The sequence below is a fragment of the Dermacentor variabilis genome, chromosome 10 (assembly GCF_050947875.1).
Source record: "Dermacentor variabilis isolate Ectoservices chromosome 10, ASM5094787v1, whole genome shotgun sequence".
NCBI classification, from domain to species: domain Eukaryota; kingdom Metazoa; phylum Arthropoda; class Arachnida; order Ixodida; family Ixodidae; genus Dermacentor; species Dermacentor variabilis.
Genome location: NC_134577.1, coordinates 118008716 through 118035777, shown reverse-complemented (window position 1 = coordinate 118035777; position 27062 = coordinate 118008716). Strand labels below are relative to the sequence as shown.

The 27062-nt window shown below is 49.4% G+C and overlaps 2 protein-coding genes across 2 annotated transcripts in view; both read right to left on the bottom strand.

Moving 5' to 3' along the window:
• Positions 1 to 27062, bottom strand: part of LOC142559395 (receptor-type tyrosine-protein phosphatase alpha-like) — a 67880-nt gene that overhangs the window by 38940 nt on the left and 1878 nt on the right. The window lies entirely within an intron of this gene.
• Positions 26024 to 27062, bottom strand: part of LOC142559394 (cell adhesion molecule DSCAML1-like) — a 71371-nt gene continuing 70332 nt past the window's right edge. Inside the window, exon 11 of the mRNA XM_075670996.1 lies at positions 26024 to 26184. Coding sequence (XP_075527111.1) covers positions 26024 to 26184 — 161 coding nt within the window. The remainder of the gene's footprint in view (positions 26185 to 27062) is intronic.

The window sequence follows — 27062 nt, the reverse complement described above, 5'->3', positions numbered from 1 at the left end:
GCACTGGCGATCCGGCTGCGGAGCTCTGCAACGGCGCACTTCTTCTTCCTTAGAACTTCCCCCCTCGCTGAAGACGGAGCCGCAAAGGAGGCCTAAGGCGTCGTGAGGACGAAGGGCTCGTGATACGGCTTGAGCCGGTCTACGTGCACAGTTTCGCGGCCTCGGCGACGCAGGTCCGTAGGGGGCGTCAGAGGTTCGATGACGTAGTTCACCGGAGAAGTTTGCTGTAGAACCTGGTAGGGCCCATGGTATCGGGATACAAACTTCGAGGAGACACCTGGTGTCGAAGTATAGGAGGCACCCACAACCAAACGAGAGCGTCAGGCGAAAACTGGTAGTGGGGGCGCCCATCATGATGGCGAAATTTCTGTAGGGCTTGTTCTTACGTTGTAAGGGAGCGAGCTCGTTGCCGACAATCTTCTGCATACCGGGCGGCTTCGGAAACAGCTGTACCCTCTGATAAGTCGGGACGGTAAGGAAGAATAGTGTCAATGGGAAATGATGGTTGGCGGCCATATAGAAGAAATAAGGGAGAAAAGCCCGTCGTTGACTGAGGTGCCGTATTGTAGGCGTACGTGACATAGGGAAGGATGAGGTTCCAGTTGGTGTGGTTGGAGGCGACATACATCGAAAGCATGTCGCCAAGAGTTCGGTTAAAGCGTTCTGTCAATCCTTTTATTTGCGGGTGATATGCGGTGGTACAGCGATGAATAATGCGGAATTCAGCGAGAAGTTCTTGAATGACATCGGCGAGAATGACGCGGCCACGGTCGCTCAGGAGTTCGTGGGGAGCGCCGTGACGTAGAACGAAGCGGTGAAGCAGGAGGGAAGCAACGTCACGAGCCGTTGCGGCTGGCAGAGCGGCCGTTTCTGCATACCTCGTGAGATGGTCTACAGCTACAATGACCCAGCGATTGCCAGCAGCTGTGTATGACAGAGGCCCGTAGAGGTCTATCCCAACCCGGTCAAAGGGTCGCGAAGGGCACCGCAAAGGTTGCATTGGTCCAGAAGGGCGGCAAGGATCAGGCTTCGGGCGTTGACATTCTGTGCAAGCGCGAATGTACTTTTGCACAAATGTGTACATACCACGCCAATAAAACCTATGACGTAGTCTGGTGTAGGTCTTGAAGAGACCAGCGTGTGCGCACTGAGGGTCGGCGTGGAAAGCGGCGCATACATCGGTGCGGAGCTACCGAGGTATTACAAGCAGCCATATGCGGCCGTCGGAACTGTAGTTACGGCGATAGACGATTCCGTCGCGGATGGCGAAGTGCGAAGCTTGTCGTCGTAACGCTCGGGATGGTGGGCGTGTAGGTGAATTAGAGATGTAATCTATCAAAGATGAAATCCAGGAGTCCTTGCGCTGCTCCAAAGCCATGTCGACAGAAGTGAATGGAAGTGGGTCGTCTAGGACGGACACACTGACAATGTAGGCGTGGACAGGCGAGCGCGAAAGAGCATCGGCATCGGCGTGCTTCTTGCCTGAGCGGTAGACAACCCGGATATCGTACTCTTGGAGCCTCAGTGCTCACCGGGCTAGGCGGCCGCAGGGATCCTTGAGAGACGACAACCAGCAAAGTGCGTGGTGATCGGTAACGACATCGAAGGACCGGCCGTACAGGTATGGGCAAAATTTTGTGATGGCCGAGATGATCGCGAGACATTCTTTTTCCGCGACGGAATAGTTCGCTTCAGCTTTCGTCAGAGTGCGAATCGCGTGAGCAACATATTCTTGGCAGCCGGGCTTTCGCTGGGCGAGCACAGCGCCAAGACCGACACCGCTAGCATCCGTATTGATTTCCGTGGGAACAGTTAGATCGAAATGGCGCAGTATGGTGGTGTTGCGAGCAGGCGACGTAGCCTCGCGAAGGCATCATTGCAAGTCGGGGACCACGCGGAAAGATTGGGGTCTCCCCGAAGAAGCTCTGTCAGAGGTGCCATAATCGAAGCGAAATTTCGAATAAAGCGGCGGAAGTACGAGCAGAGGCCAATGAAACTGCGCAAGCCTTTTAGAGACGTTGGCCTCTGGAATTCTTTAACAGCACGGAGCTTAGCGGCATCAGAGAGAACGCCGTCCTTCGACACGACATGTCCGCGAATTGTCAGCTTGCGTGCCCCAAAGTGACATTTTTTCAGATTTAGTTGTAGGCCAGCGTCACTGAGACAGCGTAAAACCCGCTCCAAGCGATGAAGATGAGTAGGAAAATCTGGTGCGAACACTACTACATCATCCAAATAACACAAGCTCGTGTTCCATTTGAGGCCTCGAAGAATAGTGTCCATCAACCGCTCAAAAGTCGCGGGCGCGTTGCAAAGTCCGAATGGCATTACACGAAATTCGTATAAGCCATCTGGTGTGATGAAAGCAGTTTTAGGCTTACCTTCTGCAGCCATAGGCACCTGCCAATAACCCGAGCGTAGATCGAGGGAGGAAAAGAACTCTGCACCTTGTAAGCTGTCGAGGGCGTCGTCGATCCGCGGCAATTTATAAACATCCTTTCGGGTTACTTTGTTTAGAAGGCGGTAATCCACGCAAAAGCGGATCGAGCCATCCTTCTTTTTAACTAAAACAACTGGCGATGCCCATGGGCTGTCAGACGGTTCAATGACACCACGCTTTAGCATGTCACCTACTTGCTCATCAATGACGCGTCGTTCTGTCGACGAGACGCGGTAGGGTCGCTGCCTTAGCGGTGAGTGAGAACCGGTGTCAATACGGTGACATACAGTCGTCGTTCGGCCCAGAGAAGTGCTATGACTGTCAAAAGCAGGGCGAAATTTCTCGAGGAGACGGAGAAGATCATGGCGTTGCGTGGGGCTTAAGGTGTTGTCAATGACGTGGCTGAAAACGTCTTCAGGCGATGCGGCAGGTGCGGGACTACAGTAGAGGGTGTTGACCTCTGACGATCCAACAGGACGTTCCGACGTGGTAATGGTGTCGTAAGGCTCCACTGTGCCGAGAGATTCACCGCGAAGCAACGCAATCGAGAATGGGAAGTGGTTGTGTATAGGAAGGTGAGTAGCACCAGCTTGAAGGCTAAGCGGCGCAGTTGGGAGTGGTGAGAGGTGGCGGTGAACGAAAGCAGTCGAAGGCGTGAAGAGTACGGTAGAGTCGGAGGCAATGGAACAGGGTACAGGTGCCAGAACGGATGCGTGCGGAGGTATATGGATGTCGTCAGTGAGGGACAACTTGGTGCAGGAAAGCGAAACGTCAACAGATATGGCATTGCCAAGCGAAGAGAAGGCGACTTCTGCACGGGAGCGGTCAACAACAGATTGGTGACGGGAGAGAAAGCCCCACCTAAAATAACATCGTGGGAACAGTGGGGAAGAACGACGAACTCGACTGTGTAGACCACTCCTTGAATTTCAAGTCTGGCGGTGCACGCAGCCACCGGCTAGACGTGCTGTGCTGTGGCCGTGCGGAGTAAAGGACCGAAGAAAGGCGTCGTGACTTTTCGTATTGAGCGGCATAGTTTTTCGGCAATTACAGATATGGCGGCACCCGTGTCAATGAGGGCAAGCACAGAGACACCTTCAACTGCGACATCAATAACGTTGGGCGGCGAAAGAAGAGGCCTTGAGCGTTGTGACTATGACGCAGTTCTTGCCTCGGGAACTGCGTCAATTAGTTTTCCGTGTCAGCGGTAGAGGGATGTCGACGCATCGGGGAGAGCGAGCGACGACGAGGAGAAGGAGAACGGCGGTCGGAAACTGGGCGAAGGCTTGGGCGGGGAAGGGGTAAATCGCGGTCTGGAGCGTAAGACAGAGGATGGTCGTACGCGGCTGTGCGTGGGTCGTCACGTGGATGAAGTGGACGGCGGTGGCACAGGCGTGCAACGTGTCCGGGAATACCGCACGAATAGCAGATGGGCCGATTGTCCAATGTGCGCCAGGGATTATTTATTCGATGGGCTGGAGGTCGTGGCGGCTTGGGGGTAAAAACAGGGCTAGGCATCGGAGGCGGAGCCCGGAAGGTCGGCGGTCGTGGTCGTGCGACGGCGTCGGCGTAAGTCAATGGTGCGGTGAGTTGAGGCGCCCGTTCCAGAGGAAGGACCTCGGACACTTGCTGTTCTATAACACGTCGTAGGGTCGGACTAAGGGAGGAACTTGAGTCCGGCGGGTTGGAGATGAGGGAGAGCTGGCGAGCTACTTCTTCCCGGACGAAAGCCTTGATCTGCGAGAGGAGGGTGGAATCTTGAATAGGGGAGGTCAAGCCGGACAACGATTCGTGATGGGGAAAAGGACGGCGAGTGAGGCTGCGTTGACGGCGGAGCTCGTCATAGCTTTGGCGCAGTTCAATAACTTGTGCAACAGTAGAGGGGCTCTTTGAAATGAGCATCTGAAATGCGTCCTCGTCGATACCCTTCATTATATGCTTGATATTATTGCCCTCAGTCATGGATGCATCGACGCGTTTACAGAGATCGATGACATCTTCGATGTAGCTGGTAAAAGTCTCACCAGGCTGCTGAGAGCGCGACTGCAGGCGTTGTTCGGCACGAAGCTTTTGAACAGCAGGGCGACCGAAGACTTCGCTGAACTTTGTCTTGAACACCGTCCAGCTTGAGACTTCGCTTTCGAGGTTCCGAAACCACAAGTGGGCAATTCCGGTGAGGTAAAAAGGGACGGTAGTCAGTTTCGTGATGTCATCCCATTTGTTGTTGAGACTGACGTGTTCGTATGATGAGAGCCAGTCATCAACGTCGTGGTCGTCAGTGCCGCTGAAGATGGGAGGGTCCCGCTGACGGAGTGTGCCGGGGCTTACGGAGGACTGGGGAGCAGGTGGTGGTAAGCTCGTGGCGCTTGTGGTGGTCATGATAGCAGGGAGAGTCCGGCTGAGCAATTCTAGGATGACAGGAGACCCAGCGAACCTCTACCAATTATGGCAAAGAAGTCCGACACGGCTGTGGACGGCACGATGGACGCGGACGAGAAGACGCAACAGCTTAGGCTTCGCCAGTCACACCAGGAAGAGCCTCTAGCCCGAGCGCTGGCGATCCGGCTGCCGAGCTCTGTACCGGCGCACTTCGTCTTCCTTACAAAGCTAATAAATTGGGATGGTTTACGGGTAAGAATCACCGGTGAATATCTCAGCAGCCTCCGATTTTCAGATAACATTGTCCTATTCAGTAACACTGGGGACGAGCTACAACAAATGATTGAGGACCTTAAGGGAAAGAGTGTAGGAGTAGGGTTGAAGATTAATATGCAGGAAACGAAGATACTGATTAATAGCCTGGCAAGGGAACAAGTGTTCCGGATCTCCAGTCAGCTTCCAGTGTAGGCAAAGGCATACGCTTGCCTAGGACAGTTACTCACAGGGGATCCTAATCATGAGAAGCAAATTTACAGAAGAAAATTGAGTTGGAGCACATACGGCAGACATACCCAGATACTTACTGGAAGCTTACCATTATCACTAAAATAAAAGGTGTACAATCAATGCACTATACCGGTGCTAACATATGGGACAGAAACTTCTAGACTGACAAAGAAGCTCAAAAATAGATTAAAGACCCCCCAAAGAGCGATGGAACGAAGAATGATAGGCATAACGTTAAGGAGACAGGAAGAGAGCGGTGTGCATCAGAGAGAAAACGGGCATAGCAATTATTCTAATCAACGTTGAGGCAATGTAATGGAGCTGGGCAGGTCATGTAAAGCGCAGGTTAAGTAACCGTTGGGACTTTAGGGTTAAACAATGGGTTTCGAGAGAAGTGATGTGCAGTCGAGGATAGCGGACGACTACGTAGGGCGATGAGGTTAGGGAATTCACGGGCGCTAGTTTGAAACCGTCGGCGCAGCACAGCGGTAATAGGGGATTGGAGGGAGAGGCCTTCGTCTTACAGCGGACTTAAAATAGGTTGTTGTTGTTGATGATTATTATTAATAGTATGGAATTACTATAGCATCATCATGCGCTTGCGCTTATTCCAAAAAGCACAAATGCAGCCTATCTACTCAAAACTTATGCAGGGAATTGCCTATATTTTGGCTGACGTGCAGCTCAGGCCTAAGTTGACAGAATAGCAGATTACTCCGCCCTCAAAGAACCCTGCACCCTCCTCACTATCTGGTGCGGTCCCGGCAGCGACAGCGGCAGGCCACTCAACTGTAGTCAGCCTCGAAATTATTTATTCTACAATGCAGCAGATGCTTTGCGAGATAGGCCATTTGATCAACAAACTCAAGAACACACTAAGCAGTGAAGACATTGAAAGAAGAATATGCAAGGTTGAGTTTGGCTCGCGCATGAGGGTCGACGACGAGAGCAGGACCCCACGCATCAAGGGGTACGGCCGCATAGACAACATGGACGACACCAGCGGCGCAGACAACTACGACGGCGACAGCATGAACCTCAGCAGTGGCTAACACCCCACAGAGTACGCACGAGCACCTGGACACCTGGCAGTGGAATTGCTGGTTCTTCAACAAGACGGCGTGTTCGCTGCAGCTCTACATCTAAAATCACCCATAACCCCATCCCCCCTTCACGACGACGTCATCTGCCTGCAAAAGGACTGGAACCAGTCGATCAAGGTATGGGGTTACTACGTAATTAAACACGTGAGACCACTGACGGTGGCGGTTTTAGTTGACAAATCAGTAATGGCGGTGGGAAAACATTACTAACATCACGACATTAATCCCGTGCTAGTGGAAGTCCTCCAGCAGAAGATGGCTAGACGCAAGATGACACTCATCCTGAATTTGTGCAGTCGGCTGAGGGCTCGGAAGGACGACTTCCGCAACATCATTTACGGCAACGCGAGAGCCGCTGGTAGCAACCAGCTGATCGTGGGCTACCAGCAAGACACAGAGAAGGGGAGGCCGCTCCTCGATGTGGTTGACCGAAGGGGCCTCGAAATGATAACGAACCTCCTCCAACCAACCCGAGTAGGCAACACTGTTAGTCCAAAAACATTTCCGGATCTCTCATTTGTCAAAAACGTAAGGGAAGACTCGTGGACGCAACTGGACGAAACACTGAGCAGCGATCAGTACATCCTCAGCATCTCGTTATCCGGCCCGAAGCTCAAGAGAACATGTAAAGAGCAGGGCGCTAAGAACAGGACAGAAGAACACAAACGACAGGACCGGCGTGTGTTCTTCTTCTGTCCTCTTCTTAGCGCCCTTCTCGTTACACATTCAAACATGAACCAAATAGCTCAAGCAAGAGTTTTGCTTCAAGAGAACAATTGGCGAAATTAGGCTCACGAACTTCAAGACGTATAGCCAGCATCCCCTGCCAGTGAACCGTATGACGGATATAGCGGAATGGGTGCAGCGCCACTGGGACGCCTACATCGAAACCACCAAAAACAATCCAGTGCACAGTCGAGACGGCCGAAGTCGACCGCCGGCTCTTATACCTCTAGGAAGCGCGTGAGAGCCTTCTCAAATGGTGGAATACATAGCGCTTAAACCGAAAACTGCGTCTCCGAATCGAGCAGATAACAGGAGCCAGAAATTACGTGGCCGAGCCACACAAAAAATAGGGTGCAGTTTTGCACCTCGCTCAAGCGAACCCTCAATACGGCGGAGACGTGCACCATCCTGCGCTGCTGTAGACCGAGCTCGACAAAGCTAAATCACTTCAAGAAAGCGCTCACGAATTCCCCGGTAACGACCAGGACCTGAATGATGCTCTGAAAAACAGATACCTGGGCAGCGATCGCGTGCGACTCTGCCTGCTAAGGTACGAAGGGAAACCCAGACTAGAAGTGGACGCTCCGATCATGGAGGAAGAAATGTGCGCCACGGCGCGAGCCTCACAGCGCAACACCACTATCGGGGCCTGCAAAATTATCAACGTTATGATTCGAAACCTGAGCCCAATGCACATCCTGGACTTTACCGAATACATAACAAAGAACTCTGGAGTAAGGGCCACTTACCGTACGAGCGGAAACACGCGGAAGTCGTCACCATTTCTAAGCCCAGCAAGAAGGCCGCGATCGATGCCCTCCGTCCCATTTCGCTGACATCGTGCCTTTCTTTTTTTCTTTTCTTTATTTGTTTCCATTGCTAAAATACAATGACGGGGGCAAGCTATATGAAAGGGTCATCGAGGCCTGTCTCCAACACTACATAGAGGACTGCGACCTCTTCCCACACCCCATGCTCGGCTTCAGGTGGGGTTCTCTGCGCAATATGCTTTAATAATCGTAGGGAAAGGAGTCCTCAAGGGCGTCCCGAAGGGAAGAGAACACCTCCTGCTGGTACTCGACCTGAAAGGGGCCTTCGATAACACCTCTCAGGAGGCCATCCTCAAATCACTGAGCGACGTCAGCTGCGGGGAGCCCATCTTTAATTACGTGAAATCATTCCTGACGGGCCAAACGATGACCACCGGAATAGGCCAGGCTCGATTGGAGGAGATTGATGTGCCGAACAAAGGAGCGCCACCCATCGAGGGGTGATAGTTTCCCCACTTCTCTTGAACATCGGCATGCTAGCGCTGGCCAGAGAGCACCGTAAGGTCCCGGATCTGGGTTACGCCTTGTACGCAGACGAGATTATGCTCTGGCCTATCCAGAGCTCTCTCGCGCAAAAAAAGAAAGAAAAGGCGACCGTTCAGGAGGCCGTGACGGCTGCGGAGAGATTTCCGGCAGCGAGCGAGATGGGTTGCGCGCTCGAGAAGTCCTAGGTGACCCGGGTGCACGGAGGAGGTATCCACAACCCCATCAGTCTTGATCTAGAGGGCAAGGAGATCACGGAGAGCAAGGAGACAGGGATTTTTGGTTCCGGGATACAGAACATCCTGAAAGTCTCCCACAGCATCCAAACCTTGAGGTGCGCCATGAACCAGATCGCGCAGATTATCAAAACAATAACAAGAAGCCACAAGGGTATGTGAGAATAGGACACGCTAAGCCTTGTCCAGGCCCTGGTGGTCATCAAAGTGACGTATAGCATGCCGTATCACGGCCACTCGCTAAACAAACGAGATCAAGAACAAGTCAATGCCATCATCAGAGGCGCGTACAAAACGGTCGTGGGTCTCCCCGTCACCACCTCAAACGAGAAGTTAGCGGCTCTTGGGATCCGCAACACCTTCGCCGAGCTGTCAGACGTGGTTCTCACTTCGAAAAAAGCCAGACTACAGAACACGGTGGCAGGCAGAGCCTTCCTCCACCAGACCGGAACGTCAACGGATCTCCGCGCCCTGGAATGGCGACCATCACTCCCAACCGATGTCAGAAGCAGAATCAAGGCGAGCCCCATCCCGAAGCACATGAGTCTTGAAATGCCGACGCAAGGCTCGCGTCGGCAGACAGCGCCGACAATTCAAGGGTGATTCATAAGTAACGTACGTGGACGTGGCGACGTACCCCGAAGGGGGCGTTTTCGCGGCAGCCGCCGTGAACGGGAGAGACAACTCTTTGACCCTGGCAGCCTCCGTCAAGGCAGAGACCCTGGCTGCGGCTGAGAGCATAGCCGCGGCGCTAGCAATAAACCAACAAGACAAGGTGGGCAGGAAAATTCACGTCGTTACCGACTCGCAACAGGCCTGCCTTAACATTACCAACGGACGAACACCCCTGCTGGCGGCTGAGATTCTTGGCCCGAGGCCGGAAGAATCCCATCGAATCACATGGACGCCGAGCCACGCGGGAGTGGAGGGGAACAAAAGGGCGAACGCCTTAGCTCTAACCAACCGAGCTGGACAGAAGCAATTGTCCCGTCAATCTCTATCCTTTACCTTCGTGCCCCTGTCATCCAATTGCGGTGAGCGCCTAGGAATCCAGCGGCTCAACCGCATGATTTATTCTCTACGTGACAAAATGCTCAGCACTGAAGAGGCAGTAGCTCTCAGTTTTATCGAAACATCTTACTAAACCTACACAGATACAGCAAAATGTGCCCACTAACAATGACGCCGCATCTGCCCTTGGTGCGGCGACACATGCCCTACACTCTTGCAGACCTCGTTGGGATGCGTGAACCCATCGCAACACTTAAAGAAGCCAGCGCGTCATTTGAGCTGTGGGAAGTACAGGCGGGCCAAGAAGCGCTCGTCCAGCAAGCTCGTGGAGCAGCCATGGCCAGTGGAGTCCTGGAATGAGGACATCACGCACTCGACCTCAATAGCAATGACCTCAATGGTTGAAATAAATGTTTTCTCTCTATCTCCTCTGCATGTCCACCAAAGTGTTCATCAGTAGGCAAAGACGTTTTTACAGAATTTTCCCAATGAAAAGATTCTCCTAATGCCTTGAGCAAGTGCTGATGTTGAACAAATACACTTAAAAACGATGTCTTGTGGCTCATGCGAGGATGTTCCGAGGACGTCCTAACGCACAGAAGTGTATGTCCTGAGGAAGTCGGGAGAATTTTATAGTACGTTTGAGACAGATCAATGTGAATGATGGCGTTAGCAGGGCTGTCCTTGTTGCTGTTCGATCATAAAAGGTCGGGTGGTGTGTGTCATGCTAAATGACGTATGTTGTAACAAAATATGGAAATGCCGCGCACCGCCATCGTCAAAAAATTTACACAAACATGATGAAATAATATGCAGCCTGAATTTTTATTATGCAAATTTGGACCCTTTATTTCTTTCCCTCTTAAGAGTTTTTCTTCAAAATTCTGTTTTTTACTGCGCCCTTATATCTCTGTTACACTTAGAACCACTTTTTTTTGAAGACTAAAGGCGGCAAGTTCGTCATGTCGTAGCTTTGCATTGAAAGGTGTCTGAGGTAACATGATGACGTGACGAAGTTTTGAAAAACACATCAATGGCTGCCATGAACGTCGGGTTATTGTTCTTCAGCAGACAACGTTACAGGTTCAGCACCGGCATGTGGAGAACTAAGCGCTAAGCTGAAGACGTGCTTTCTGATTGTTACAATGTAAAGTTCGGCAGCATGTCACACTCCTGCAACACGTGAAGGCGAAAGCCTGCTGCACACTTGGCAATGCATTATGTTATACGATCGGAGGGGTCAGACTTCTTGCCAGACATAACGAGCCGCAGTGTGAAATAAATGTGTGGCAAGCCGTGGAAGCGAGCTTCAGCCTCCTCTCTACGTTGCAGCTTCGCATCGTCGCCTTGCTGCTTTCGCAGTTCAGCTTCCTCGGCTCATTTCCGACGCTTAGCTGAGGCTTCGCGCGCTCGTATAGTGGCCAGACTCGCGCCAAAGACGTTTCTCTTCGACTTGCATCCTCTCAGGAGCGGAAAGCAGCACTCGAGATGGAACGCCTTGCTCTTACCGTTTCGCACGTCGCACCTCGTTTCTCGACCGTAGCGTACTTCCGAGGTGGGTATGCAATACTTTATTAGTGGTTCGGATGCTTGTTTCGAGCTGGTTCTTTATAGAAACGTATGCTGGTCTATGTGTCGTATGGGTGATTATAATGAATGTATGCACTGTTCGTTTCACTTTGCTGAGAACTTGTAGCCTCTGCCTTTAGGGGTATGAGCCATTGCATTTTACAGCGTAAGCTGTTATGGGCTCACTCCAAAAGCCGTTTCGGTTGGCGATGGTGGCCGTCGCAGCGTAATGTTGAATAGGAACGGGGACAAAGCAGCTCCCTGTGGTGTTTCCCCGCTGCCCATGGTGACTTTGTCGCTGCAGAGGTCTCCAATGTGGAATTCAGCAGTGCGGTTGCGGAAAAAGTTGGCAATATAGTTGTAGGTGCGAGTGCCTGCATTCGTCTGCGAGAGGTTGGTTAGTATAGATGCGTGCGACATGTTGTCGAACGCTTTACTGTCATCGAGGCCGAGAATGGTGCGTGTTGCCTGGATGGGACCCGGGTCGAGTATGTCGTGTTGTATCTGCCACATGATGTCCTGGGTAGAGAGTCCAGCCCGGAACCCAAACATGGTGGGGGGGGAGGAGATCTTCCTTGTCTGCGTGAGTGTGGAGGCCCTCCCACACTTCTGCACACCATACCCCACATCAAGCTTATGCTGACGACATCACCCTCTGGACAAATTCTGGCTCGGACGGGGACATACAAGATTCACTTCAGGCAATCGACATCGTCCACACTTATGTGCAGGCAAGCGGTCTCGTTTGATCGCCCATCAAATGTGAACTGTAAGTTATGCTAGACAGACGTGTTCGCCGACTCGTCAACGACCCTCAAGAGCCGATCACGCTCCACGTTGCCACCCACCCCATAGTCCGCGTACAGACCATCCACGTGTTAGGCATGCTGGTGCAGAGCAACACGCAGAACTCGGAAGCCATCCAACGACTCCGAACCACAGCCCACCAAATCAACGGCCTAATCCGCCGTATAGCCACTCGCCGCAGGGGAATACGGGAGACCGACCGCTGCCGCCTCACACAAACCTACCTCATCAGTAGGATTGTCTACGCATACCCTTATTACCACCTCCTCCGCAAAGACGAAGAGGCGATAAATAGCATCATCCGCTTGGTGTACAAGGAAGCAATGGGACTGCCCCAGTCCGCCAGCACACAGCGTTTCCTCCAGCTTGGAGTATACAACACCCTCATAGAGCTGATAGAGGCACGCAAGACTGCACGGATGCACCATCTTTCTCGCACCGAACACGGTCGTTACATTCTTAACCTTCTTAACATCAGCCCTACAGGTGACATCCACCCCACTGCTCCCCTCTTGACTGGAGTCTGCAGTCGGCTGGTCATCAAAGCCATGGCCAAGAATATGCTACCCGGCCGCCACGATAGGCGCCGCCAACTGAAGGCACAAGCCTTAGACGTCACCTACTGCACCGACGAACACGCCATGTACGTGAATGCGGCGAAGTGCGACTCTAGCACATATTTGGCCTGCGTTGCCACGCCAACCACCACTCTCATCAGCACCGCTACAGTGCGCACACAATCCTCCACCGCTGCCGAAGAGGTCGCGATCGCGCTAGCCATCGCGGATCCCTGCACACGCACGGTTCTCAGTGAATCTAAGCAAGCCATTCAAAATTTTTCGAAAAACTCACTTTGTCTCCCCGCCGCACACATCCTCCGCGGTTGCGCTCACGGCAGAACTGTATGATTAGTGTGGGCACCTGCTCACGCGGGGAACTCTGGGATTGAAGAGGACGACCGCTTAGCCCGAGTCCTAACAAACCGGGTGGCCGGCCTCTCCAACCCAGATGCTCTCAAAGAGGCCCCCAAATCCTATGCTGAAATTACTAACTTCTACAAGGAGACGAGGCGTGTGTACCCGCCTCTGCACCCCGACCTCGACCGAGCGCAAGCCACCACGCTTCGCATGACTGCAGACCGATTCCGTTCTCAGTAATATTGAGCTTTATTTAATCACTGGCGGGGATTACAACCCTGTATGTACTAAGTGCGACCACGGAGTGTTCGCCACTCGTACATACATTCTCTGGGGATGCGAAGGTAACCCTCCCCCACTATCATTACTGCCAGCTCACTCCGAGGAGACTTGGAACCAGCTGCTGACAAGAGCATACAAGAAAACAGAACTGGCCCTCGTCTCGTGGGCCCAAGACGTCGCCCGCACCTGGGAGCCACACTAGGCCGACGTGCCCTAACTTCCAACCCTGCAGTGGCAAATAAAGTTGTTTGTCTCTCTCTCTGTGTCTCTGCCGCAGCTATCGCCTAGCGCACGAGAAGTCAGGCGACGCCACAGGCACGCCGCCTAGCATCGATACGTACTCACTTTGCATTGCAGTTACATTTTGTGGTGCGCATAACAGCATACTTATCAAGATTCGCGTTTTAATATTTCGAGCAAGCACACGCTTAACTTTCACAATGAGATGATGTATGCTTTGAACGGGCGTAAAATGACGCGTGTGTAGTGCGGCAACGGCAATGGCGAAAAGAAGACACCACCAGGCACGTACCCAGGATTTTTTTTTCGAAGGGGGGCGAACCCAAGATAACTTTTCCATGCAAATAAGGGAGGGGGTAGCTTTATTAGTGTAAATGCGAATAATGCACGCCGTTCACCATAAGAACACGTAAACCCCCAAAAGAGAAATAATTAAGGTGTATCTCACAGGTATACGCCTGTGAGATAGACTTATCCTTTGTTTGACAAACAAGGAACCACATCAAATGGACTCGCGCAGGAAAGAAGCGCAGGAAGAACACTGCTAAAAACAAGTAGACAAGCGAAAGTGTAAAATAAATATTTCTAGTAGCTTTTCTTAAAATTAGCTCCGGAAGAAATACAGAGAAATATATATTTTCGGTGCAATAAAAGTTCTTTAGGATCCCCCGTTAACTGCTCCACCAAGTTGAGTGCCAAAACTGACTCGTATTGTTATTTGGGAAGTTGCGTAACGATACGTGGCTGCCAGTCCCGTACTACCGCGTAGCACGCAAGACGCTGCAGTTCTAGACGTATTGCGCCCACCGCGGAAAGTTAGAAAAGCACCCGCATAAGCATAGGAGAGAAATGGCTACGTCAGGCGGTTAGACTGATAGCGGTAGAAGGGTCATTCAAAGCACACGGAATCCTTCTCCACTTTTGGCGGCGTTTTCTCTACTTCCTTTGTAAATAAGAATTTGTTGATCAATAAACAGTTTCACAAGCAACGGTTAAATGTGGTAATTTTCGTTTTTCCTTCCTGTTTGGCTGTTGCCTTGGCTATCTCCCTTAGTAGATCGCATAGTTTCTCAACTCGTTGCGGCTCTTGTTTCCAGTTGCCAACTTTCCATGAATATTTCTGTACTATTAGAGAAAAACCAGAAGAGGTAACGGGTCACATTCATATTCCTCAGGGGCTTAATGATTACTGCCGACTTTGATCATGGAAGCTGTTTCGCATGATTTTATTTTACACTTTATCTAACCTACATCACGGGTGCATGGTTCCGAGGATATGCTGCAGCGTCGCGGCGAGCGGTCACTCGAGGGAATAATGAAGCAAAACGAAAAGTTAAACGCAACAGGGGCCCTATAACGCAAAGCTATTCCAATATGTTTCTATTCCAATCTCCTGACGTCAAATTTGCGTAACCACCAACGCAAGCACCGGGCGGTCACCCGCAGGGTTGTCGAAAAGACCTATCAAACGCTCTCCTCGTTCATAGGAGGTCACTTTTGTTTGCTTGAAAAACGAATAACATGCCCTACACTGAGCGGCTTGTCGTATCTAATTGGCTGACAAGAGGCGAGGAGAACGCTCAAGTGAAGAGGGATTCGATGGGGCCGAGCCACTGCACTGAAAGTCGACAACTGGATGAAGAGGGTGGTGCCGGCGTCTACGATTGGTCGTCTTTCCCTTACTTAGCTTGCGGTGGCTGGTCGAAAATCGCCGCGGCATGCAACGAAACCTCAAGAATGACGCTAAAACTGACCCTCAGCAAAGAAGAGTTGGCAGAATGAGGGGGTAAACGTGCCGAAAGTGCTCGAAAACGTTACACGGCCACGCAAGAAGTTTTATTATTCGCAAATACACCCATGCTCTACGGCAGGTGCGAGTAGCCAGGGTATGAGCGATCGGCGGTAGCCAACTTCTATTCCTTTCGGAACGGGGCATCCTGCGGCTATTCCGAAGAAAATTCAGTTTTGTTCGGCATAATAATGCATCTTTATCGCGTACACGTCACTTTGACGCGGAGAGTTCTTGCGGTTTTGTGACGTCGCGTGACAGGCAGGTGAAGTGGGTACAGCCCGAAAACTTTTTACCAATAGCCGAGGGCTAATGGCGAAAAGGGGTCGAATCAGAAATAACTGCTTTTCTTTTTTTCTTTCAAATCATGCATAATCAGTGTGTACACATCATATCAGATGGGGAGGTATCACTGTTTTCGTGACGTCGCGTGACAGACAGGTGAAGTGGGGGCGGCTGAAAAAGTTTTTGGCCAATCGTGGAGGGCTGATAGCAGAATTGAAATAGAAAAGTTTGGAATAGTTTTACGTTATAGCGCCCCAGGTGTTGTCTCCGGCCGCAACTCGTTCCGCGAGCATATACAGACCAGCCGACTACGAACTGAATCCTTTTCCTTGTCCCTGGATCTGTCTAAACAAAGAAGGTTGAGCTAACGAAGCAACAGCGATGCGCGTGACCGTTGCAATAGATCGTGACAACTTAACGCATCTCGAGTTGATCGCGCGGGCACCGAATCGATGAGAAAACTGGCCTTCACACCCGAGGAGATTCCGATAACTGCCGCCATCCAAAAGCAGTGAAAAAGGCAGCAGAATTATTACCCCTCAGTAGAGGTCAAGTCTCAAGATTGATTTGGCGGCGCTTTAAGAATGTGTGTGAAGAGTGGTGGTGCGAGAAGGGGGGGGGGGTATGCCGCTTAGTTTCGGGGAGGGGGGGGGTTCCCCGAGGCACGTGCCTACACACCACCATATGCAAGAAACAGCGAACAGGAAGAAGCGACTAGCACGCGCTATTAAACAGTACTTTTCATTGGGCCTTAGCCACAAGAAAATCTGCGTGGCCATACGCAACTATCTCTGTGATACAAGAAGACGGCCATGCTGACTCTTGAAATCAGTAATTGGATAGCTAATCAAATCGCTGGTTGTGTGTTAAAAATTATTCTAATACCCCAAAAAGCATGTGCTGTTGATGTGTAATTCAAATTATTTTTATTTCTGTATCTGTCAGGTAAATCTATCTCCTAATTATCATAAACGTTATACCTCACCTTGATTAATTTTTTCTTAATCTTTTCTCTACCCGCCGTGGTTGCTTAGTGGCTATGGCGTTGGGTTGCAAAGCACGAGATCGCGGGATCGAGTCACGGCCATGGCGGCCACATTTCTATGGGGACGAAAGGCGAAAACACCCGTGTACTTAGGTTTACGTGCACGTTAAAGAACCTCAGGTTGTCCAAATCTCCGGAGTCCCCCACTACGACGTGCCTCTTGATCAGATCGTGGTTTTGGCCCGTAAAGCACATGATTTTTTTTAGTCTTGCCTCGCTCGTCTTTTTCGGTAACCTTTAACCTTCGGCTTCTCGGCCAATCCCCCGTAGTGAGGAAGCACCACAAGTGAGGAACAGGCAAGCAAGCACAGTCCTTCCCGTTTTTGTTCCTGCGAACTAAGTGCTTTGGAATCTCCAGTTTTCACTTGCATCGTATCGTGACCGCCATCAAGGGATGACATGTGCGGCGCGTAGTCTCGCGGCCTGTGTTACCTCTTCGCAACGCGTTCGGCTCCTCTCAAAATACGAACCGCTGCTGAAGAAGCGACTCGTAGAGCTGAGCGTGCGGCTGCAACCAGGCAACGTCTGACTCAGCAGACCACTATGCTGAGAGCAGTACAAGCCGCATGTCGCCAACGACGGCGGGCGGTCAGTTTAGTTCGTTCTTGAGAAAATGAGGAAATAAGACTTCGCCGCTGAGACCCTAAAGTGCATGTAGCCGAAAATGTGGCCCGGCAGCTCCGCCGCCAAGACCCTCGAATGCGTGTTGACGAAAGTCGGGCACTACAGCTTCTGCGAGCGCAACCTTGCGTGTGCTCAGCCGAAAATACGGCCCGACAGCTTCGCCGCGAAAACCGTCGTGTGCGTGCAGCAGAAAAGGAGGCCCGCGAGCTTCGCCGTATACAATAACGGTCGACATAGGCGAGATGGACGGGCTGGTCAATAGCGCAGTTGGGTACCTTGCCCACGCTGAGGTGGACGACTCGTGAATTGTAAAAAGACTGCGGCTCAGGTTCGACTGTGGTGCCACGGAACGACTGGCACGGCCAAGGCTCGCATCGTTGCGCAATGCACTCGGGAGCGTGGTCCGCCCCGAGTGGGTACCAACTGAACAACGCGCCGTCACCACAACGTTCGACCGTAAGGTTGATATCACATGTCGCCGCACACGGTTTGCCGTCGTGCAGGCTAGTGAAATAACGATTCCTAAATCTCGGGATGGCACATATACTACCGTTGTTTATGAATGTAACAACCGTCGCCCACAGGAACTTGTGTCCGTGGCAGTGAGTTTTAATGCATTCAAACAACAATGCCTTTACACAACCATGCAACGTTGCTTTGCACGGATCGAGCAGCTCCACCGATTTGCCATCTGCTCTATCAACCTACGTTCTCTGCCTGCCAACAGTCTTGACTACATGCACGATTGCATCTCAACGCGAATAGTCCCGAGACCTGGGGTCGTCTACATGGCGTTACCGACTACAGGTGACTACAGCAAACAGAACTGCGCACCGGGCCTCAGGTTTGGGGATATACGAACGAGGAAATTAGTGTGTACCATTCAAACTCGTAGGAGCACCGGATGTACACTTTGCCAACGTGTGGGCAGTGCGTGAATCCGAGCGCATAGTGGTTGCTTCAGTGCGTGTGTCACCATGTGCTCGACATGAGAAGATTGCGGACTTCTCGGCACCTACCTTCTTTCCTCAACAAGATGCGCCGCTAATTTTTACGGGTGATTTCAACGCAAACACGAAGGAACCCCACAACGCCTGGTGTGTATACTGTGTGAAAGAAGACCTCGGTGTGGACTTCGTGTCAAATGCACAATGCAAGATTTCGCGCAAGGCATATCGTTTGGACTTTGTATCCACAAACATGAATGCACCCTTATATTGCCCAGCTGCAAGGCCTTCTCGACCTATTTTTCTGACCATAAAGCACACCTGAGCGAGTTTCAATAAATGTACGGAAATAAAAACACGACTTTCAATATACTTACAACTCACAGTTACGCTGTGACTGTGACGCGCAAGTCTGTGGCTTTTTTTGCTTGCTTGCAGGGGTTTGAGCCATTGCTGATCATGCTATTTTTTGTACAACTCGACTGGACGCCGCGTTTCAAAGCGAAGCCTTCTTTGCCTCCTCCTCCGACTTTCCCACTGCTGATGCTGCTTCTGCTGTCTGGCACACCAAATCGGGCGGTGGCTCAGAGCGAGTGTATACATGACAGGAGCGCGGCAGAGAGGAAAGGCGACGCGAGAAACTAGTTGGGACCTTTGCGCCGCTCGAGCGGGCGCAATACAATTTGGAGCTCCCTGGGCGTTGCCACATTAGCCTCTTGACAGCTGTAATTATCCGTGACTCCACCCACAAGAATTGCAGAAATTGCAGCGCTTACCTTATAGTAACGTGCAAGTGCAGAGACACGCTAGATTGAAAGGTAGAGAGGAGGTGGGAGAGGAGGCAGAGAATGGGTAGAACCGACGCAGTCGCTAAACGAGTGAATAACAGCCTTGCCACTCTTTGCTAGCATTTCGCATATAAGGGGCCGAGCGATGGAAAAAGGTGACGTGAGAAGGCAACGAAACGCCACTGATAATGGCCATGCGGTCGAGCAGATTCGCCGCCTGGCGTACACTGGCTGAAGTCTTATAGTGTGGATGGCGCGCCGCATGGTCTGCTAGCCGCCACCTGTTTACATGTGCGCATGCGGCGCACATATCCTTTAAATTGGGTTTCTTCCGTGGTTGTATACTGCAGTCATAAATGGCGTTATCCATTTTTTTGACAATGTAGAGCTCATGTGGCTTTGCGCTGCATGCAGTCTTCGCGCTGCAATAACATCGCTGACGGCATGCGTCGAGCTTGAGATGCGTGATCGTTGCGCCGTCCGTTTGCCACACTCGTTAAAATTCTATGCTTGCACTGTGATTCAAGCACTTCACAAAGAGCAGCTCGCGTCGCTTGAAACAAATGAAGTGGTCGCTGCGATACCTGAACGCAGCGTTTTAGGGATTCCGTGTAGCGATGTGTTGGACATTCCGCAATGTTTGTGATGCCACGAAATATCAACGAGGTTGCGTGGGATCACTCAGCAGTAGGAAAGCGGATCTCAAGGGCTCATATGATGTCGCAAGATACGGTTGATCTTAGATGTATAATTGCATGGCTGTGATTGTGGTTGCGGTTAGCCGTTACGCAATCATTCTTAGTTGTTTCTGAGGTGTCCTTTTATTATGTGAATATGCCCCTACGCAAGTCAATTTTCGTGCGTTGATACTTTTAGTATCTGCTGCAAAAAAGCAGCGGAAAGAAAGTATTGCAAGAGGATTAGGTGTAAGAGTGCAGTCGTTAGACACGTGGCGTAGTAAAGCTACGCTGCTGGCGGCTAATATAATGCGCTCTTTAGCGTGGTGTTGTTTGCTTGACGGGAGTTAGCAGCCATCATTTTCGCAAAAAAGAAAACAAGACAACATGGTAGGCTCCTTAAATAATATGAAATTATTCGCACCATGCTCGTGAATGTGATGGCACGTGAATGGTGCCCTCGCATCATTCTCATGTTTCGATGTAACCATTGAAGACACCCTCGTGATAAAATTTCATTCTTGCTGTTATTGCAACGAAAAACAAAAAAACGCGCGCGCGAAGCCACACGGTGATCCTGCCACTGCACTGTCACTCACAGCGCCGTACTTTGTTTTACTAAAATTAGTAACTATATTGTATTTGACAGACAATCGAAAAAGTATGTAAAAGGTACTTATGCACGCGTTCAAGCGATGAAGTAAAGTCACAATAACTAGCTGCTTTAATTTCACTGAACGGGAACGCACGCATTTGTATAACCAGTGCAAGAATAGAAGAAAGTTGAGCTAGAATTTTGCAACAGCAGCGGCAACAGAATGGGCTGAGCGCAAGCCGAACAACAAAAAAGAGCACCATGCATGTAAAGGGAATGAAACTGCGTATTGCGCTCCTTGTGTGTATTGTAGGAAAGTTCCGTGTGTTTCGTGCAAAAATATGTACCATTGCAGGGCAACATATCATCAGTGCACAGCAGTAACGCATTTCATTGCTCAGAGCGAGCCCCCGCCATGTACTTCAATGCGCGCCGCCGACCACCCATCCACACTAGCGCGGCGACGGTGCTGCCATCTATAGACCGATCTTACGGCCTATGAGCCTATGACGGTGTTCCCCACTCGAGGCTTTGGCAAAAACTACTGAGCATGGGACTAGATTGTAAAAGCATAGACCTGCTCAAGAACCTATACACGGATTGCACAGCAGTGTACACACTACAAGAACTAAGGTCGAAGAAAGTCGAGCAAAAGATAGGACTAAAACAAGGATGCCCGTTGTCCCCAACATTATTCAACATATACATCAAACAACTACTCCAAACATTAGACAATGAAGGACCAGGCCTCCGCCTGTCCACGATGACAGCCGAAAAACAAGAAGAATGCACCAAAATCTCATGTCAGGCATTCGCGGACGATATTGCGCTGCTAGCAGAATCAGCAGCTGACCTCCAACACCAGCTCGACATCTGCTCCCAAGTCACAGGAACGGACCAGCTAAGGTTTAACACTGAGAAAACACAGTGGATGGAGATAAATACAAGCAACACTAACAACGAATTCACCCTCTAAGGGTACCTCGTCAAAAACATCGGAATACAAATACCTCGGCATAACTCTCAGTGACCAACCAAACTTTCTGGATCCGCATCAAAATGCATTAGTAAAAAAATCTAATCGCCTCAAAGGCCGCATCTGGCACTTGGTCAGACTTTCATACAACCTATACACTGTCGGACGCACACTGTGGGAGGGAGTAGCAGTACCAGCGACAACATACGCAGACGATGTGCTGGCCTACTCCAGGGAAACCATAAAATACCTGGAGCCTCACCAAACAGAACTAGGCTGCTAGCTGCTAGGGGGCAGCATAGCCACTGTAAATGCAACAGTAAGCGGGGAAATGAGTCGGTCCTCGTACGAGGCAAGGGAGGCGAGGTCCACATTACAGTACGCCGGCAGACTCAAATTCATGGCAAACACAAATTACAGTCGCAGAATGTACCTACACCTAAGATAGAAAAACACCAAGACGGCTTGGATTCGGAAATACACGTCCCTAGACACGAAATACAGCGAAAATTCAATACAACACGACACTAAGACGGAGGCAGATTGGCGCAAGGCTGTCATCAAGGAAATGAATGATGCTGAAAAAACGATTTGGCGCACGAAAGTAGTAAAAAAGCAAAGCCTGGCACTATATTACCACCACAAGCCAGAACCGTGCCCATCACCAGACAACCGGGGAGAGCGCCCTGCTGTTTCAAGCCCGCACTGGCGCTCTCCTCACAAACCAACGCCGCCACGAACTATTCGGCGTGGATCCGACGTGCCGCTTGTGCGGTGCACCAGAAGAAACCGTTCTCCACGTGCTACAACAATGTCCGAGACTTCCCGCAGATCCCCGATCGTGCTCCCTGGCTGAGAGTCTGGCGCTGACTGGTCTCACCGAGGAGGACCGAACTGCACGCGCCGAGACTACGAAGATCCGGCTAGAACAGTGGGAACGACTGGGCAGGCGAGCCGAATATGTGAAGGAAACCCCCAGACAGACATCGTCAAGCTAGAGCCGCCCAATCACAGCGACTGGCCGCTGATGCCGACCATCTCAGCTACACGAGCTCCTACGACAGAGACGGCCGAGCAGGCTGCGACGCAGCTGGGACGCACTGACTTGAACTGGCATGGCTGGCGGATTCGATTGTTGTGGATTTGGTGAAATCCGAGGCGACTGGAGCCTAGAATAAACGAACAGGACCAACCAGACGGACTCACAGACTGCGACTGTGACAAAACTGTGTTTTATGTTGTCTTTCTCCTTATTTTCTTTCTTTTTTGTACTTTCGACATCTCCTGTGGCGTTGACAAACGCCTGCCCTGAGTCAAAAAGGATCAGGACCACTTACTTTACTTTACCTACTTTACTTTACTTACATTACTTTACTTACTTTACTTTACTTACTTTACTTTACTTACTTTACTTACTTTACTAACTTACTTTACTTTACTTACTTTACTTACTTTACTTTACTTACTTTACTTTACTTACTTTACTTTACTTTACTTTACTTACTAACTCACTTACTTACCTACTTACCTACTCACTTACTTACCTACTTACCTACTCACTTACTTACTTACTCACTCACTCACTCACTCACTCACTCACTCACTCACTCACTCACTCACTCACTCACTTACTCACTTACTTACTTACTTACTTTACTTACTTACTTTTACTAACTTACTTACTTACTTAATTACTTACTTACTTACTTACTTACTTACTTACTCACTCACTCACTCACTCACTCACTTACCCACTCACTCACTCACTCACTTACTCACTCACTCACTCACTTACTTTACTTACTTACTTTACTGACTTACTTTACTTACTTACTTACTTACATACTCACTTACTCACTTACTTACTTTACTGACTTACTTTACAAACTTACTTACTTTACTTACTTACTTACTTACTTACTCACTTTACTTAACTTTACTTACTTAACTTTACTTACTTAACTTTACTTACTTTACTTACTTTACTTTACTTACTTTACTCACTTTACTTACTTTACTTACTTTACTTTACTTACTTTACTCACTTTACTTACTTTACTTTACTTTACTTACTTTACTTTACTTTACTTTACTTACTTTACTTTACTTACTTTACTTACTTACTTTACTTACTTACTTTACTTACTTACTTTACCTACTTACTTACTTTACTTACTTTACCTACTTTACTTACTTACTTTACTTACTTAATTTACTTACTTTACTTACTTACTTACTTACTTTACTTACTTACTTTACTTACTTACTTTACTTACTTACTTTACTTACTTTACTGTACTTACTTTACTTTACTTACTTTACTTTACTTTACCTTACTTACCTACTTACCTACTCACTCACTCACTCACTCACTCACTCACTCACTCACTTACTTACTTACTTACTTACTTACTTACTTACTTACTTACTCACTTACTCACTCACTCACTCACTCACTCACTCACTCACTCACTCACTCACTTACTCACTCACTTACTCACTCACTTACTTACTTACTTACTTACTTACTTACTTACTTACTCACTTACTCACTCACTCACTCACTCACTCACTCACTCACTCACTCACTTACTCACTCACTTACTCACTCACTTACTTACTTACTTACTTACTCACTTACTCACTTACTCACTTACTCACTTACTTACTTACTTACTTACTTACTTACTTACTTACTTTACTTTACTTTACTTTACTTTACTTTACTTACTTAGTTACTTACTTACTTACTTTACTAACTTCCAATAGACCAGACAGTGGTTGTGGACAAACGGGATAAACTTAAGTTAAAGGCACGGTATGGTACATCTCTGCTGTTTCTGAAGAAATAACCACCGTACAAATTTATTAAGCGGATAACTTACGCAGGGTTGGCAGAAGCAGAGCCGCACACACTGCTGAGTACAGACGACACTACCGGAGCAGTCACATGTCGAAGAATAGAAGAAAGTTGAGCTAGAATTTTGCAACAGCAGCGGCAACAGAATGGGCTGAGCGCAAGCCGAACAACAAAAAAGAGCACAATGCATGTAAAGGGAATGAAACTGCGTATTGCGCTCCTTGTTTGTATTGTAGGAAAGTTCCGTGTGTTTCGTGCAAAAATATGTACCATTGCAGGGCAACATATCATCAGTGCACAGCAGTAACGAATTTCATTGCTCAGAGCGAGCCCCCGCCATGTACTTCAATGCGCGCCGCCGACCACCCATCCACACTAGCGCGGCGACGGTGCTGCCATCTATAGACCGATCTTACGGCCTATGAGCCTATGACGGTGTTCCCCACTCGAGGCTTTGGCAAAAACTACTGAGCATGGGACTAGATTGTAAAAGCATAGACCTGCTCAAGAACCTATACACGGATTGCACAGCAGTGTACACACTACAAGAACTAAGGTCGAAGAAAGTCGAGCAAAAGATAGGACTAAAACAAGGATGCCCGTTGTCCCCAACATTATTCAACATATACATCAAACAACTACTCCAAACATTAGACAATGAAGGACCAGGCCTCCGCCTGTCCACAATGACAACCGACAAACAAGAAGAATGCACCAAAATCTCATGTCAGGCATTCGCAGACGATATTGTGCTGCTAGCAGAATCAGCAGCTGACCTCCAACACCAGCTCGACATCTGCTCCCAAGTCACAGGAACGGACCAGCTAAGGTTTAACACTGAGAAAACACAGTGGATGGAGATAAATACAAGCAACACTAACAACGAATTCACCCTCTAAGGGTACCTCGTCAAAAACATCGGAATACAAATACCTCGGCATAACTCTCAGTGACCAACCAAACTTTCTGGATCCGCATCAAAATGCATTAGTAAAAAAATCTAATCGCCTCAAAGGCCGCATCTGGCACTTGGTCAGACTTTCATACAACCTATACACTGTCGGACGCACACTGTGGGAGGGAGTAGCAGTACCAGCGACAACATACGCAGACGATGTGCTGGCCTACTCCAGGGAAACCATAAAATACCTGGAGCCTCACCAAACAGAACTAGGCTGCTAGCTGCTAGGGGGCAGCATAGCCACTGTAAATGCAACAGTAAGCGGGGAAATGAGTCGGTCCTCGTACGAGGCAAGGGAGGCGAGGTCCACATTACAGTACGCCGGCAGACTCAAATTCATGGCAAACACAAATTACAGTCGCAGAATGTACCTACACCTAAGATAGAAAAACACCAAGACGGCTTGGATTCGGAAATACACGTCCCTAGACACGAAATACAGCGAAAATTCAATACAACACGACACTAAGACGGAGGCAGATTGGCACAAGGCTGTCATCAAGGAAATGAATGATGCTGAAAAAACGATTTGGCGCACGAAAGTAGTAAAAAAGCAAAGCCTGGCACTATATTACCACCACAAGCCAGAACCGTGCCCATCACCAGACAACCGGGGAGAGCGCCCTGCTGTTTCAAGCCCGCACTGGCGCTCTCCTCACAAACCAACGCCGCCACGAACTATTCGGCGTGGATCCGACGTGCCGCTTGTGCGGTGCACCAGAAGAAACCGTTCTCCACGTGCTACAACAATGTCCGAGACTTCCCGCAGATCCCCGATCGTGCTCCCTGGCTGAGAGTCTGGCGCTGACTGGTCTCACCGAGGAGGAACGAACTGCACGCGCCGAGACTACGAAGATCCGGCTAGAACAGTGGGAACGACTGGGCAGGCGAGCCGAATATGTGAAGGAAACCCCCAGACAGACATCGTCAAGCTAGAGCCGCCCAATCACAGCGAGTGGCCGCTGATGCCGACCATCTCAGCTACACGAGCTCCTACGACAGAGACGGCCGAGCAGGCTGCGACGCAGCTGGGACGCACTGACTTGAACTGGCATGGCTGGCGGATTGGATTGTTGTGGATTTGGTGAAATCCGAGGCGACTGGAGCCTAGAATAAACGAACAGGACCAACCAGACGGACTCACAGACTGCGACTGTGACAAAACTGTGTTTTATGTTGTCTTTCTCCTTATTTTCTTTCTTTTTTGTACTGTCGACAACTCCTGTGGCGTTGACAAACGCCTGCCCTGAGTCAAAAAGGATCAGGACCACTTACTTTACTTTACTTACTTTACTTACTTACTTTACATACTTACTTACTTACTCACTTACCTACTTACCTACTTACCTACTTACCTACTTACCTACTCACTTACTTACCTACTTACCTACTTACCTACTTACCTACTTACCTACTCACTCACTCACTCACTCACTCACTCACTCACTCACTCACTCACTTACTTTACTCACTTACTTTACTCACTTTACTTTACTTACTTTACTTACTTTACTTTACTTACTTTACTTTACTTTACTTACTTTACTTTACTTACTTTACTTTACTTACTTTACTTTACTTACTTTACTTTACCTTACTTACTTTACTTTACCTTACTTACTTTACTTTACCTTACTTACTTTACTTTACCTTACTTACTTTACTTTACCTTACTTACTTTACTTTACCTTACTTACTTACTTTACTTTACCTTACTTACTTACTTTACTTTACTTTACTTTACTTTACTTTATTACTTACTTACTTACTTACTTACTTACTTACTTACTTTACTTACTTCCAATAGACCAGACAGTGGTTGTGGACAAACGGGATAAACTTAAGTTAAAGGCACGGTACGGTACATCTCTGCTGTTTCTGAAGAAATAACCACCGTACAAATTTATTAAGCGGATAACTTAAGCAGGGTTGGCAGAAGCAGAGCCGCACACACTGCTGTGTACAGACGACACTACCGGAGCAGT